Below are 16,072 nucleotides of genomic sequence, written 5' to 3'. Positions count from 1 at the left end.
CCCTGCGCGCCCTGACGTCGCCAGGCCGTGGCGGTGTCCTGGGGAACCAAAGAGACCGGGGAAGATGCGGACCGGGTGGGGGGCCCGGCGGGCCAAGGCCGTGACCCCCGCGCAGCGAGGAGTAAGCGGGCCCCGGGTGCGGCAAACGGTCAGCGAGCGGAGGGCCGGGGCCGGGGCCCCGCGGCGCCTCGGGAGCGCCCCGCACCGCGCCCGCCGCCGGCCTCCCGCCAGAGGCGTCGCTGTGCGCTGGCGCCGGCCCGGGAGCCGCGTTCCGCGGGGAGCGGGCGCTCGCGCCGAGCAGGGGTTTCAGTTTCTGGCGCGAACTTCCGCCGTTCCGAAGTTGCACGGCGAATTGGCGCGATGTCCGGGGACAGCAGCGGCCGCCGGTCCGAGGGCCGGGGCCGGGGCCGCGACCCGCACCGGGATCGCACCCGCTCCCGCTCCCGCTCGCGGTCCCCGCTGTCGCCCGTGTCCCGCCGCGGCGCCGCGCCCGAGCGCAGGGAGGCCCCGGAGCGCCCGAGCCTGGAGGAGGCAGAGCCGTCGGATTCCGGGGACGAGATGGTGGACCCCGCGAGCTTGGAGGCGGAGACCGACCACGGCCTGTGCCGCCAGATCCGCCATCAGTACCGGGCGCTCATCAACTCGGTCCAACGTAAGGCGGGGCGCGGGCGGGGGCAGGTGCGGGACGCAGGCCCGCGCGGCCCGGCTGGTCAACGGAGCCCGCGCCCACCCCGCGCCGCCCGGCCGCGCCTCGATTGGCTCGCCGGGTGGCCCCGCGCCGTCGCGTGGAGCGAGCCGCGCGACCTTGGCGGGGGCGCGCGGGCCCCCAGGGGGCCGGACGGCGCCGCCCGAACCCAGACGGCCGGGAAGGGGTGGCGGCGGGGCTCGGGTCCCGGGTGTCGTATCTGGCAGTCGGTGGGTCCCGCGAGGGGTCGCCCGCCCAGCGCGGGCGGCGCCACCAGGGAGCTGTCAGAAATGGCTCGTACCAGGACCGCACCCCGGACCTACCCACTCCGAAACTCGGGGTGGCGCGTCCCATCTGTCGGGTGGCCCTCCCTCCAGGGGCCCCTGTGGCTTGCAGAGTTTGGGAACCACTGTTAGGAGCGCTCCTCGGAGGCTGCAGAAGCAGTGGAGCCCTTTGGGTGAAGGTTAAAGGCAGCAAGGCCCCTTTTAAAGTTCATGCTCCTTAAAGGTACAGTCACCTTTCTCTTTCGGAGACGCTTTGGTTAAAAAGATAGAGATGTGTGAAATAATCACCCCAGGGAGCAGGGGCAGGACTCCTCAGCACCCCAGGTGACCACTTTGTTAAGGACTTGGTGAATGATGAGCACATTTGCCAAACCTTGTATTTCTTTACGTAGAAAACCGAGAGGATATACTGAATGCCAGCGACAAACTAACTGAGGTCCTTGAAGAGGCCAACACTCTGTTTAATGGAGGTAATTCATTATTTTATATATGGGAGCTTTTTATTGTAAGTTTTAGGATAATTTTTTATTAGTTTTATATAAGAGCCATATTATTGACATCAAACAATTCCCACATAATATAGTAGTGTTTTCTTTACTAGTTTTGGAAGCTTTCTCGTTGGAGTGGTTATACTGCTTGTGTTGTGCTTACCATTCCCTGAGGTGTATTGAAGGCTTTATGTGAAATTCTGGGGGCGCAGCCAGCAGCCTGTTTTAGCAAGCCCCCCAGGTGGTTCTGTTGCTCGTTCAAGGTTGAGAACTTGTATTATACTTGCATGAATTATCTTTATCTTTCTGTGGTATCGACTGCTGTATCCCCAGGGTGCGTTTGTTGAATGGATGAATTAAAGAAGAACTGAGCTGGGCTGTGACATCCTATTTCTAGTCCTGCCCTCCTCCCAGCTCCTTGTTATTGGTCCGCCTATGGTGGGGGGCAGGGGTGTAGTGGCCATGTCCACTAGTGGAGCTGTTGGTCTCTAGTAGGGGGGTGGTGAGAGAGAGATAAAGAGATATGTCAGAGCACTGAGCACCCTCCATGGGGAGAGGGGAGTTTAAAAAACAATCATGGTTTGGGGCACCTGGGTGGCTCAGTCGGTTAAGCATCCGACCCTTGATTTTGGCTCAGGTCGTGGTCTCATGGTTCGGTGAGTTTGAGCCCCATGTAGGACTCCTCACTGGCAGCGTGGAGCCTGCTTGGGATTCTCTCTCTGCCCCTTCCCGATGGGTGTGCATGTGCTCTCTCTCTCTCTCTCTCTCTCTCAAAATGAAAAAAAAAAAAATCTTGGTTTGAATTAAAAGGGTTTGTGGCAGCAGTAGTCTGTTCAAAGACAGAAGGCAGGTCGGGCATCCCCTGATGTAGGCACTGGGGCCCCGAACCCTAGAGCAAGTCCCCAGACCACTTTCCCTACCGTCCCCCTAACAGTTCTGTGGCAGCAGAAAGGCAGAATGCAGACAAATTTGGTGGTAAGGAAGAGTCAACAACTTGTGCTGCCCAGACAATTCTTCATGTTCTTTGAGGACCAGACCCTTTCTTTCTAGTAATTTCCCAGTCCGACTAATGGCTTAACTGTTGCTTGCTTTTAACATTGCCGTGTCTGCATGTTCTCAAATGAGTGTCTTTCTAGCCCTGGTCACAGCCTCTGCACCGTTCCCCATCTTGGTCTCCCACATTTGCTAAATCTCGTTAAAACCTCCCAGAACTGAGCGTTTCCCTTTCACCTGGTTAAATCCCTCCTCACCCCTTGTTAGCGCTGTCTGTGACTCATTCACCCCTTTGCCACTTTACTGTGCATCTTACTAGTTCTTGAGCCACACATCACTCCCTCCCCGGCTGATGCCCCTGTGCTGACTGGGTCACCTCTTTAAGGCAAAGTTACTCACTTGCTCAGCAAACACAGAATTCTAGATCCTTGGCACTCATGGTTTTTCCTCGGTGGGAGCCTGAAAGCCAGCTGTGACCGAGAAGTCTGCGCTTTTCTCGCCGACCGTGCTGTGAGGCCAGCAGGCAAGGCACTCGGAGCAGCCTGGCCTCTGCTTCCCTCTCTCACGCATGGTCGCTCCCGCAGCAGCACCCCCGAAATAAAAAGGGAGAAGAATGATGTATAAAAGCAAAAACGGGAGTCAGCCAAGTTCAGCCACTGGAGGTGTGTGTTCAGGAAGCGTGATACCCACAAGGCCTCCGGGAGCACGCCAGGCACAGGTGTTTCTGTACTTGAACTTTGCCGCCTTCGCCTCTTCTTGGCTCCCTTTCCGGTTTGCCTTTCCGGGTGTTCCCAGGGCCCTCTTCACCCTCCCAGTCCCGCCAGCCCCGCCGTCTCCTCCAAAGGGCCGGTCCCTCGCCTCTGCACACTTCGTCGTCCTGCTCCCTTCTTGACTCCTGTTTAAATCTTTTTCTCGGTATAGCTTGTCTTAAATCCCGGGTCCTCTGTCAAACGCCTTCGGGCCCTCCGTCCTCAGGGTCGCCGCCCTGCTGCGTGGCCTCTGTCCACGTGGTGGCCCGGGCTGGCACCCGGGGCGTGAGTCCTTAGGCTGACTGCCCAGACGATGCCATTATTTCTGTTGATGTCCCCTGACGGTTTGTGGTGGCTGCTCAACAAGCCACCAGGCCTTACACGGAGCAGGCTTGTCTTTTGACTTACCTCCGCTCGCGTTGAGGAGGGACGCCGAGGTGGGGCTGCTGGCATTGGGGGCGGGGGGGGGGGGCGCGGGAGAAGCTGGGTGTTAAGAGAGGAGACAGGCTTTGTTGAACCCAAGCTATAAAGAGATGGTAGTTCAGGTCACAGAAGGAGAAGGAACCTGGAGGGAGAGGGGCTTTTAGGAGGGCTGGTCAGCTTTTTTTTTAATGTTTATTTATTTTTGAGAGAGAGAGAGAGAGAGAGAGGAAGACACAGAATCTGAAGCAGGCTCCAGGCTCTGAACTGTCTGCACAGAGCCCGGAGGACTGGTCAGCTTTGACTCCAGATTTTGGTGGGTTGGGCATGACAGCCAGGTTTTAGAGGGAGATGGGTATGTTTCCTTTTTTTTTTTTTTTGGTTGGTCCAGTGGGAAATGGCAAGTAAGTAGGTGGAAATTTCGGGAAAATCCCTGTGAATCATGTGTATTTTCCTTCTCTTTTTGAACAGTGTCCCGGGCAAGAGAAGCAGTCCTGGATGCCCAGTTTCTTGTTTTGGCTTCAGATTTGGGCAAAGAGAAGGCAAAGCAGCTGCGTTCTGATCTGAACTCGTTCGATATGTTGCGCTACGTTGAAACTCTAGTAAGTTCAAAGCTGCGGAATCTTAAAAAATGTGTCCCAGGTCACAGATTAATTATCTGCTTTGATTAGATCTGTATGCAAATGGCTTTCACTTCCTTTTTCCTTTTCTTGGGGGGGTGGTGGGGCACAAGTCTCAGATTCCCTCAAAGAGATCTCATCTCACCAAGGTAAACGATGACAGGAGAGCCATGTCGAGGAATACAGGGCGGCAGCCTAGAGGTTTCGAAATCTCTTAGCATTCGAAGTAAAGATTCTGGGTGCTACGTTTATTTACAAATGGCCATTTTCCCCCTGAACTATCAGTTCGTAAGTATTCTAGCTCATTCTCAGTGACTGGGGACCCTTTGTCCTGGCTGGACAAAACCCACGCAGCAGGTGGCAGAGCTCAGCTGGAGATGAGTTAGGCCTGGGGGGCAAGTTCTCCTCTGTCTTTTCTTTTTTTTTTTTTTTTTTTAACATTTATGTATTATTGAGAGACAGAGACAGAGCATGAGCAGGGGAGGGGCAGAGAGAGAGGGAGACACAGAATCCGAAGCAGGCTCCAGGCTCTGAGCAGTCAGCACAGAGCCCCATGTGGGGCTCGAACCCACGAGCCATGAGATCATGACCTGAGCCGAAGTCGGACGCTGAACCGACTGAGCCACCCAGGTGCCCCTCTCCTCTGTCTTTGAGAATAAATGGGAACCACATGAATATGCTTAGGGTTTTGCTATTTTGTGGGTCTTTTTGTGGTGGTTTTATTTACCTTTCTTTTGGATGGTTGTTACCCAAAATTAAAAAATTTTTCCTTGGTGGATTTACCAAAAAAGGCACAATGAAGCTGACCGTGCATTTTACCCTGTTGTTGATTTTTTTTTTTTCTTTTTTTTTGGTTCTACTCTGAGCGAAGCTCTGTCCTAGCATTTCTGCTAGACCTTTGAATTTCTGACTGAATGTTTGTCAAATGGCTATTAAAGTGATTTAGTACTGTGAGATCGGACCAGATACATTCATTCTTTTGTAAAGGCAGGGGGCAGATGAGTTTTCTGTTGTTTTTAAAACCTTAAATGGTTTAAAACTGAAATTTAACTTACATTTAAAACCGTAAAATCTTCTTTTTTAACTTTTTTATCGTGAGGCATAATGCATTTGGAAAATGCACACTAACATACAGCTGAACAAATAAAATGACCATATACTGGGTTGTCTTTTTTAAAATTACTGGTATTTATCCAAGTGAGCTGTGTACTTGAACAAATCAAAATAAATTCCGGAAGTCTTTAAGGCATTCAGAGTAAAACCCTAAATTAATAGCTCTGTGATGGCTGGGTGGGGAAGATCCTTCTGAGTACATCAAATATAGGTTCTATTAAAAAAAGACTGGTAGACTGGACCAGACAGAAATGGACCCGTCCTCCCACGTGTGTGTGGGGGGGGGGGTGGGGGGAGACAAGGTGGCAGGGGGCGGGGGTGATGGATGCCGACCTTATGTCCCTGATCTGGTTCTTGCAGCCTTTTTCTTTACAACTTGATTGCCTTTAATAGGGGTCAGCTCCTTGAGAGCTGTTTGATTGTTCATATTTGATATTACTGTTTTAATTTGATAACTTGGAGGCATTTTATAATTCTATAATGTAATCAAAGCACTTTCATTTTCTGTAAGATAGTTGGGGATGAGAGAATTACTAAACTTCCGGCAACTCTTCGCAGGAAGGCAGTTTTAGGATGAATGATTCTCTGACGCTAGGCCACTGCTCTCTGGATATACTGAGACGCAAGCTGAGTAGTGGTCTCTAGGAGGCTGGCTAAAATGAAAATCCGAGAGCCAGCTAAACCTGGCCTGTTCTGTGTTGGAGGCTTTGATTTGGGACGTGATTTCAGATTTGTATGCCGGAACTGCTTTCCTAATACTTTGATGGACTAAGTTCATTCATTCTCGTGTTTCTGCCTTTGAAAGTTGGAATTTATGTATGAAATTATCTGTATCGAAAGAAATTTAGCCAGCGTGTTAGGGCCTTGGAAACAGGCTTTGCCTCTGGCCTCTTAAAGTTTACTGATGCAGATTATTTGATGTGGTGAATGATTGCTTGTGGCTTAACTGGGGTTTTTTGTTTCCCTTCATTTTTGTAGCTGACACATATGGGTGTAAATCCGCTAGAAGCTGAAGAACTCATCCGTGATGAAGATAGTTCTGATTTTGAATTCATAGTCTATGACTCCTGGAAAATATCAGGCAAAACAGCAGAAAACACCTTTAATAAAACCCATACATTCCACTTTCTGTAAGATTATTTTAAAAATCTGACAGACCAGTCATTTGTAAACCTTAAGTTGTTTTTTCGTTGTAGGAACAAACATTATTTGGTATTGTGGAGGTGACAGTCATGATGCCATTGTTTGGAGACTTTATAAACTTTGATTGAAAAGCCCATAAAATCTCGATGTGGATGGATCCTCATCCTGCTTAATTTAAGCAAGGAAGGCTGTGGGCCAGGACCTCTTACTAGGTGCCCTGCCGGCTCCTTTGTTTCCTAGTATGTGAGACTTCCGGTCTGGGGCAAAAACGTCTGGCTTTGTTTTGTCACCTTTAATCCTTACCATGTAGGAGGACGATACCTCTTATGGAGAGTATCTTCACATCCTACCAATGTATGTAAAGTGCCACTTACTGTAATTTCCTGTCGGACGATCAACTGACCTATACTTGAAGCCTGCTTGAGTCACGGTCACATAAGTGCCTGGTTGATTTTTTGGATACAGGTCTAGTTTTGAAAAGTTTTTTTTTTTTTTTTTTTATACTCACATTAGCTTCCGTCTTCATTTCCTAGTTCAGTCCTTTTGGAGAAACTAAGAATGGTGCTCACTGGTTCTTCTCTAAGACCATCTTCAAATGCTCTGGCTGGGTCCCCCAGCAGATTCTTCCTGCTGTTGTTTCTTCTTAAGTGCTATATAGCTCCTGGGCGGTTTGTCTGTTCTGATTTACCCTTGCAAACCTCCCGAGAGTGGTAGCGCCTCAGTTAGAAGGCTCTGGAGATGCACAGGTGTGGGGCGAGGCCTAGGTTTTTAAAAAGCCTTGAGTTAGCACAGGCAGTTAGCACTGCCTCCATTACAGCATAAAGGTCACACTTCTTCGTTAGAGGATAAAGTCCAAATCTCTGTTTTTTGCTGTTGAGTTCTTGGCTCTGTCCTAAATCCCAAGATCTAAAGGGAGCCTTTGATGCTGTGCCTTAAACTTTGTCTCCTCATCCTGCCAAAGTTGCACCCACAGTGAAGTGCTTACAGCTGTGTGCCCTGGCACTTGCTGTGTCTTTGGCCTACAATGTCTTCCCCCATCTTTTCCACCTGGGAATGTTTGCTGATGTCCCAGACCCTAACTTGGAAGCCTCCAGTAACTTCTCCGGACAGATAGAAGGCAAGATCAGAGATCGCAACCAGATCACTCCCACGTCTGGGTAGACCTCTGGCCACATGCGCTCCCAGCACCACAGTATTATTCTAGTATGATGCTGTGGGATCCACCCCATTGCGCTGAAATGGACACGTGTGTGTGGATTTGGATCTGTCCATCTACACTGCACCCTTTGAACTCCTCAGGCGGAGGGACCACACGGGTCTATGTTTTCAGGGCCGTGATCGCTGCGTGGTACATCTATTACTGTAGCTTAAGTCTGCATTTGGGCCTTTTTTAGGGGGTACGGGGAGTCCATAGGGGAAAAGAATCCCATGGCTTCTGTTTGAACTGTTCTCCCGAGACAGGTATGTTCCGTAGTCCGAGGCTGTGAGCCTCGGCACTGGCACCCCTAGTCCAAAGGCTTTTAACCCCCAGGGGAGCTGTTTTCTCCTCTTCCCCACATGTTCTTCTTCCCTGATCTGAAGTTGGCTTTGCCAAGAACACAGTAGGCTAGCTGGGAAGACCACAGGCATATTGACCGGTCTGCTGTTGAAAGCAAAATATGAAGGTGTTTGAGGAGGTATATGTAATTGAGAGAAGCTCCTAGGAGTTCTTTGAGAAACAGAGGGAGCAGAAAGGATGTCACAGACCTGACCAGAGTTTTGGTCTGATGTCAGCTCATACAGCACTGAAGCCTGGTCTGAATCTGACCATTCCGTGGGAGCTGCTTCCAGTTAGTGGAATTGGTTTAGAAAACAAGCAAAAAAGGACATGAAAGCATATTTTTCATTAGGTTGGGTTCAATACAAGGAGAGTTCCCTGTGCCAAAGCCACGAAGCGATCGTCCGAGAAAAGGTCCCACGACAGAAGAGAAGAAGACCATGCCTGACCAGGTTTGTCTTCTGAAAATGCCTACGGTTAAAGTAGCTGTTAATATAATATACATGCAATTTGGCCATCTTTTCTAAGCTTTAGGGTCTGGAGTCAGGTTTGGTTACTTAAATAATCGCTTAAATAATTTAAGCTTTTAAACGTTTTACCGGGTTAACCCTTGTCTTAGTTTTAATTCCTTTCTGTAGTGGATCAGGGGCTCTCAGCCTCAGCACAGTCAGCCCTGGGGGCAGGAACATTGTCCATCATGATTGGCTGTCCTGTGCGATGCAGGAGGCCCCATAGCAATCCTTGGCCTCTTTCCACTAGATGCCAGTAGCCGCCTCCTCCCCCATCCCCAGTTGTGACAACCAAAAACATCTCCAGGTATTGGCAAATGTCCCCAAGAGGCAAAAATCACTCCCAGTTGAGAACCACGGTTCTGAACCACTTTTTGTGTTGTGCTATTTTATTTATGTTCAACCTGAACATGGTTGATTTGGTCATGTTAACTCCTCTGTTAAAAAATTGATAGAAAAATGTTAACTGAAACAAAGTTTTTGGTTTTTTTTTTTTTAACTGCAAATTTTAAGATGGGGGTCAAAACTGGTAGTGATCCCTAATAAAAGACATTTAGACGAATATGGGCGTGGAAGAGGGCAGAAAACGCAAACAGGCAAGTAGATCAGTCTGGTAACGACTTTGTGTTTTCAGTTAAGTGAAATGGAAGAATCTCATCAAGAAGCAACAGAAAAGGAAGTGGAAAGAATTTTGGGATTATTGCAGACCTATTTCCGAGAGGATCGTAAGTATGATACCAAGTTCAAGTAGAGCAGTTTGTATTTATCAGTTAGACACATGTCCCTTTCGATGAGAAGTTAGTTTTTAAAACGCATTTTGGGTTCTGTACAATGTTTGAATCATTTTGATTGCTTTTCGGCCTATATATGTAACGCAGCTTCTCTCCTTTAGATATCCCATGTGAGGTTGTTGGCAAAGTAACTTTTCATTTTTGTTTTTAAAAGATGGGGTATTTTTTGTGTTACAAAAGGTGCCATAGAAGTGAGAGCAGTAGAGTCAAGTAGCTGTTCCACTTCTCGCTCCCTAGAGGCAGACCCTTGTATGGCGTGCCTTGCGTGCTCAGATCGTCTTAGCTTTATGTCAGTTATGTAACTATGCACATAAGTAAGTTGGGCATCGTTGCTGGTTTTGCTTTTTTCAAAGCTAATCATAATACACACGTTCTTCCGCAACCTGAGTTTTCCACGTCGACATTCTTCTACGTCGATACGGGTAGATCGCCCTTCTCTTCAGTGATTCCCGTTGTAGGGCTGTGTCATAAATACATTGAACAAGTCCCCCGTGAGTGGACGAGTGGAAGTTCTTTGTAGCATCTTACTCTCCTGAAAGCCAGTGTAGCAGAGAATCCTGGCACACAGCTTTGCATGCACCTGCCGACATTTCTGTAGGAGGAGGGTTGCCAGATCAGTGGGCATACGTATTTTATAATAGGTAGGCCAAATTGGTCTCCAGAAGGGCTGTATCCCTTTATACTCCCAACAGCAGGTTGAGGGCCCATTTCCTTCCTCTGTGCGCACAAGAGAATATTGGTCTTACTGATTGGCAAAATCCATCTTTCCCGTTTTGAAGAATTTTTTTGTTTTCTTTTTTGTCTACAGCTGATACTCCTATGTCCTTCTTTGACTTTGTGGTTGATCCACATTCTTTTCCCCGAACAGTGGAAAACATCTTTCATGTTTCCTTCATTATAAGGGTAAGATTTAAGATTATTTCTCTTTTTTATCTTTTATAGCTTTTAAGAGGGTACATAGTAAAAGCTATGGGTGGGAGCCGGCAGAGGTGTTTGTACTAACCAGTATGTATGTATGTATTTGCGTTGTAGCAAAACATTGGCACACAGGCAGAAGAAACTAGCTGAAAATTTGTGCGCGAAGGGCGCCTGGCCGGCTCCGTCGATGGAGCATATGACTCTTGATCTCAGGGTCATGAGTTCGAGCCCCACGTTGGGTGTAGAGATAACTCAACATAATAAGTAACCTTAAAAAAAGAAGTTGTGAGCTTGCTTTTACATTTTGGAAATTATTTATAAAAAGGATTGGCAGAGTTTGAGTATGGAACTATAAATTAGAGAACAGTGTGGTATAAATGTTCAATTTCCCAAATTTAAATTGCCCACATCTGATAGTTGCCATGTTAGGTAAGAAAATGTCTTGTTCTCCTCAAGAACCATATACTGAAAGTACTAAGGAAAGGGAGCAGGCTATCATTTATTATCTCATAAAAATTACTAATATGGGCGGGGTGCATGGGTGGCCCAGCCTGTTAAGCATAGGACTCTTAGTTTTGGCTCAAGTCATGACCTCCTGGTTTTGTGAGTTCAGGCCCTATATCGGCCTCTGTGTTGGCAGCACAGAGCCTGCTTGGAATTCTCTCTCTCTCTCTCTCTCTCTCTCTCTCTCTCTTTCTCTTTCTCTCTGCCCCTCTCCCAATTGCACTGTCTCTGTCTCTCTCAAAAATAAAGAAATAAACTTAAAAAAATTTGGGGTGCCTGGGTAGCTCAGTTGGTTAAGCGTCTGACTTCAGCTCAGGTCATGATCTCATGGTTTGTGGGTTCAAGCCCCGCATCGGGCTCTGTGCTCACAGCTCAGAGCCTGGAGCCTGCTTCGGATTCTGTGTCTCCCTCTCTTTCTGCCACTCCCCCACTCATGTGCACGGTCTCTCTCTCTCTCTCTCAAAAGTACACATTAAAAAAAATTTTTTTTTTTTAATTACTAGTACAGTGGTGTCTGGGTGGGTCAGTCAGTTAAGTGTCCCAACTTCAGCTCAGGTTATGATCTCAAGGTTCGTGGGTTCTGCATCAGGCTCTGTGTTTACAGTGTGTAGCCTGCTTGGGATTCTCTCTCGCTCACTCTCTCTCTCTCTCTGTCTGGCCCTCTCCCACTTGCTGTCTCTTTTCCAACATAAATAAACTTAAAAAACAATTACAAATGAATATGTAGAGAGAGTGAAATGATGTGGCAAAACTTTAACAGTGAAGTTTGGTGAAAAAAACTTGGTGAAAAACTTCGTGAAGCTCGGTAAAGAATATAGGAAGGGGGGGTGCCTGGGTGGCTCAGTTGGTTAGGCATCCACTCTTGATCTCCATTCAGGTCATAATCTCACGGTTTGTGGATTTGAGCCCCACGTCAGGCTCTGCGCTAACTGTGGAACCTGCTTGGGATTCTCTCCTTCTGCCATTCCCCTGTCGCATATGTGGGCACACGCTCGCTCTCTCTCTCTCAAAATAAATAAACTTAAAAAATACATATACCATAAAGGTTCTTTATAGTAGCCTTGTAGCTCTTTCAGTTTGAAATTATTTCAAAATAGAAGGTTCAAAAAAAACCCTACTCAAAAATATACTGAAATATAAGAAAAGAAGTATACTTTAGACCTATCTTTAGTCTTGTAACAGGTTGCACTGCTGCATAAGTAAGATGAATTTGATTTTAACCTTAAACAAAAATCTTGTACTGACCAGAGTATCTTCCCAGAAATGATAACAAAGGCATATTTTGTCAACGGTAGATGATGAGCTAACACCTGATAAAATATGGAGTGTTCAAAAATACGCATGAATCAGTTAAAGAGATAAGCCAGTTTCGGTTTTATTTAGCAGATCCTCAGGATAGAGGCTGATCAGAAACCTGAGGGAAGCCCCATGTATCTTCTTGTCTACGTAATCTCATTATTGTTATGATACATTTTGAGTGTCTGGGATATGGAGCTTTCTAATTAAGGAATAATGCTTTTCATCCAGTGGTTACAGGTTTTGGATCTAATTTTTTAAATCGGTTTTTGAATCCAAATCTAAAGTCATGTTTGTGTTTTAGGATGGTTTTGCAAGAATAAAGCTTGACCAAGACCGACTGCCAATAATAGGTAAAGGATACTATGTTAAGATTAGTTTTTGAGAAAACGTATGTGTTATTAGAGTTCATGAAATGCAGCTTTCTAAATGTAAATGAGTTTGCATTTTAGGTATCGAACTTTTACGTTGCTGTATCTTTACTGAAAATATCGCCATCATTTAAAGCCAGAGGGTTCATCTGTATCATTGACTCAACACTTACTGCCTTAAAGATTGACAAGAAAGTCCCTCCAGTTTTTATCTAGAATGTTTGTAATTGCAGTTACTATTGTACTTTCCTTCCTTCTATTTTTCCCTGAAGCCACCTCCCTCCTCTCCTTGGGAGAATCTTTCTCAACTAATTTCACCGGTCTCCATGAGTCCTTTGTTTCCTAAGGTCTCCTGCAGAGAATCAAGTACATCCATTGCCTTTATTGTTACTTTAAAAGCTCTTAATTTCTCTCCGACTCACTAGGGCTCAGCTCTGTGGTTAGTACTTAGATCTGCAGAGGTTTTTAAATGATTGCAACGTGTCACTCCATCTTGTGGGGTTTTTTAAAAATGGAAGCAAATGGATTACTTGCTACAACACTATAACAAGTCAATGATGCGTGGGATCCTAATAAGTATGTAATATTATAAGTGTCTTTTCGATACAGGCTTCATTCCTGTTCAACAGTTTCCCTTCAGCCTACCTCCTGTGATTCGATAACCTTTGAAAACTTTTGTCTTTCCAACAGAGCCTGTTAATATTAATGAAGAAAGTGAGGGAATTGACCAAAACACCCAAATTAGGAATCAAGGAATCATAGCTTTGAGTTACCGAGACTGGGAGGTAAAGCCTTGCCCCTTGCCCCTTTCCCCGGGGTAGTTCTGTCTCCCAAACGGCATTTGCCGTAAACCCAGTGCCCAAAATGTTCTCTGTTCTCCACCAGGAGATCGTGAAGACCTTTGAGATCTCAGAACCTGTGATTGCTTCAGGCCAGAGCCAGCAGAGGCTAAGCGCCTGACGCCAGCAAAGGTAACATTTCCTATGTTATGAAACGTTACTTAGCATTCCAAACCACCTTCCTTTATCGCATTCTGGTGAAATTGGGATTTGCCTCCCTCTAGTGCCCCAGTCCTAGAACTGTGCGTGCTGCTGGGAAAGGCAGCGCGCCACCTAGTGGCTGCAAGTCCCCTTCTTTGGATTACTTCGGGGTTCTGAAGGGGCGGAGCAGGAGTGTGTTCCTGGCTTGGCTCCTTCTACCCCCCCCCCCCAACAAGTTGATAAACTAGATAAATCGAATACTGAACCCTCCCATCAGTCGTGTTCAGTGTCCGATTTGATTTGGTTATTTTATAGCTACGAAGTAGAAAGGGAGGATTAGGACAGATTTACCTTGGAATGATGTCAGTAAATGGGCGTTTCTTAAATGTGAGTTATGCTGTGAAACACTTCTTCAATTTTTATGAAGGAGAACATGCTAGAAGGAAATCTTAGTGACGATCGGGCATTTGCTGTGGGTGGGAGTCAGGAGACCTGGGTTCTGTTGGCTTTGCCCCTTACTTTAAAATCACGGAGGGGGCGCCTGGATGGCTCAGTCGGTTAAACGTCCGACTTCGGCTCAGGTCATGATCTCACAATTCGTGAGTTCAAGCCCCCGAGTGGGGCTCTGTGCTGACAGCTCAGAGCCTGAAGCCGGCTTCGGATTGGATTCTGTGTCTTCTTCTCTCTCTGTTCCTCCTCTGCTCACACTTTGTCTCTCTCTCAAAAATAAATAAACATTAAAATCACTGAGATGACTTCATCTCACTCAGCTTCATTTTGTCTATAAATCCAATCTGTAAAATGGGGGGGGGGGAGATTTTGAATTAGAACATTGTTAAGGTTTTATTTTTCTAACTCAAATTTTCTGTAATTTTGAGAGTTAAAATGAACTTTGAATACTTAATCTGCTTTGGTTCCAAGATAACTGAGGGAAAGAGAGCAGATGTTAAGATATATAATGTGGGTGGACCGGGGCCCTCCTCACTGAGAAAGCAGTGGTTGTCGGAGTCTATTTCTGTATATCTAGTAAACTTTGGATTCATGTTATCATTTACAAACTGTTAACCAGCTATTTTTTTCCTGTTTCTTAGGACTCAACTGGATAGTGAAATCCAAACAGGAAAGCAGCATGTATTGTATATATTGTATGATTAAACATTTTTAAAGACAGATTGTTTTTAGCAAAATGTAGTTTTTGATAGTTAATGAATTGGTCCTGGTTGTCTTTGATTAAAGGAAATTCACTGCCATATTCACAAATATTTGTAGTTACTCTTTATTTTCTGATTATGCCAGAGTTTGGCCTTTCTCTAGTCCTGTTCCACTGAAAGCTTTTTAGTTAGGATGTCAATGGCCTACAGATCATTATGGTTCTTTTTATATCTCTTTAGCTAAATGTAAAGTTAGCTGGTCAAGTCAACCAATATTGGATTGAACTGTATGAAATTGTTTGTGTAGGTAAAACATGGTCAAATATCAGCCATTTTCTATGATTCAGCCTGTGATTTACACACGAGAAACTATTCAGTCCTCTGCCAGGCCAGGCTGAACGACCATCCCCACAGCTCCCATCAGCGGTCCCCTGTGTGCACACAGAGGACAAACCAGAAGGGCGCGACTCCCAAGCTTCTGATCTTGGCTGGGCCTTCAGGCCTGTCCTTGATGTTTTTTAGCCCCTTGTTGGTTCCCTTTCCCGTTCCACAGCTTGCTACGTCCTCCCTCTCTCCCTCCTCCCATCTGGTGTCCGAGTCAAGTGTCCGAGTGTCGCTTCTCTGGCAGGCTCTGGGTCCCAGCCCTTCCTGGTCCTCGGGCTTGTCAGCCACTCTCCATACCGAGCACTTTCCCTGCAACCATGCTTGTTTATCTCTCACCTTAAAACCACTACCAGAACCCTCAGTGACTGTCCTGTCTCCTCTTTGAACAGGAATCTCTTCTACTCTCCCCTCCTGGCCGTCCTGGATCCGCGTGGAGTGGCACCCCCTTTCTCAGCATCCTCTAGGGGCTATTTTAGACCAAACTGGTGATTCCTACCCAAATAGATCCCTGGGTTAAATGCTGTGCATTTGGCACTTAAAATGCTGTTGCTTTCCCTGCTTCCCGTCCCCCCATCTTACTCTCATGAATTAATCCTAAACATTCTTCCGACTTTGACTCAACTCCGAAAAGCTACAGATGTATGTGCAATGGCTTATTGCCAGCATAGGGGCTGTTTTAAACATAGGTATAAAACAGCTCCCAAGTCTGTCTTCCCTGTAATCCCTGTGCTGGTCCCTCTACTCCTTTATTTCCTCAAAAGAAACCCAGGATTTGTCTTCTCCTTCCCCTCTACCTTGATCGGTCACGACTCCCCATCTGGTGTCCTGGTTCTCCATCCTGCCCAGGTTTCTGCCACAGAAGCCTCCCATCTGCTGTCCCTGCTTCCTTCCTGCCCTTCACATCTCCTACACATCTTCAGAACCGCTCGTCAGCCTCAGTGACTCCCCACCGCCTCTGACCCTTGAACAACCTGAGCTTTCAGAACCGTCCGAGGCCTCACATGATCTGGCTCCTTGCCTACATCCCGCTCCAGACTCCAGCTCTCTCTTCCGTTTCATTGAACGGCTTTGCAGAGGTTTACTTCATACTCTTTGTCATTCACCCATTCCTGGCAAACAACTCATCAGTCTCTTCA

General features: G+C 46.9%; 1 protein-coding gene across 2 annotated transcripts; it reads left to right on the top strand.

The window, feature by feature from the left end:
* NSMCE4A (NSE4 homolog A, SMC5-SMC6 complex component) lies at nt 1-14,661 on the top strand. 2 transcript variants are annotated; one of them, XM_045439732.1, is made up of 11 exons: nt 5-652; nt 1,362-1,439; nt 4,091-4,221; nt 6,331-6,482; nt 8,385-8,484; nt 9,176-9,266; nt 10,141-10,235; nt 12,355-12,403; nt 13,112-13,206; nt 13,307-13,392; nt 14,493-14,661. In XM_045439732.1, the coding sequence occupies exons 1-10, from the start codon at nt 361-363 to the stop codon at nt 13,379-13,381; spliced, it is 1,158 nt and encodes a 385-aa protein (XP_045295688.1). In that variant the 5' UTR covers nt 5-360; the 3' UTR covers nt 13,382-13,392; nt 14,493-14,661. The 2 variants fall into 2 exon arrangements, with proteins under 2 accessions (XP_045295689.1, XP_045295688.1); XM_045439733.1 differs by lacking the exons at nt 13,307-13,392; nt 14,493-14,661 and having other exon boundaries at nt 1-652; nt 12,503-13,149.
* The last annotated feature ends 1,411 nt before the right edge of the window (nt 14,662-16,072 follow it).

The sequence above is a fragment of the Leopardus geoffroyi genome, chromosome D2 (assembly GCF_018350155.1).
Source record: "Leopardus geoffroyi isolate Oge1 chromosome D2, O.geoffroyi_Oge1_pat1.0, whole genome shotgun sequence".
NCBI classification, from domain to species: Eukaryota; Metazoa; Chordata; class Mammalia; order Carnivora; family Felidae; genus Leopardus; species Leopardus geoffroyi.
This window is presented reverse-complemented; position numbering and strand designations above follow the sequence as displayed.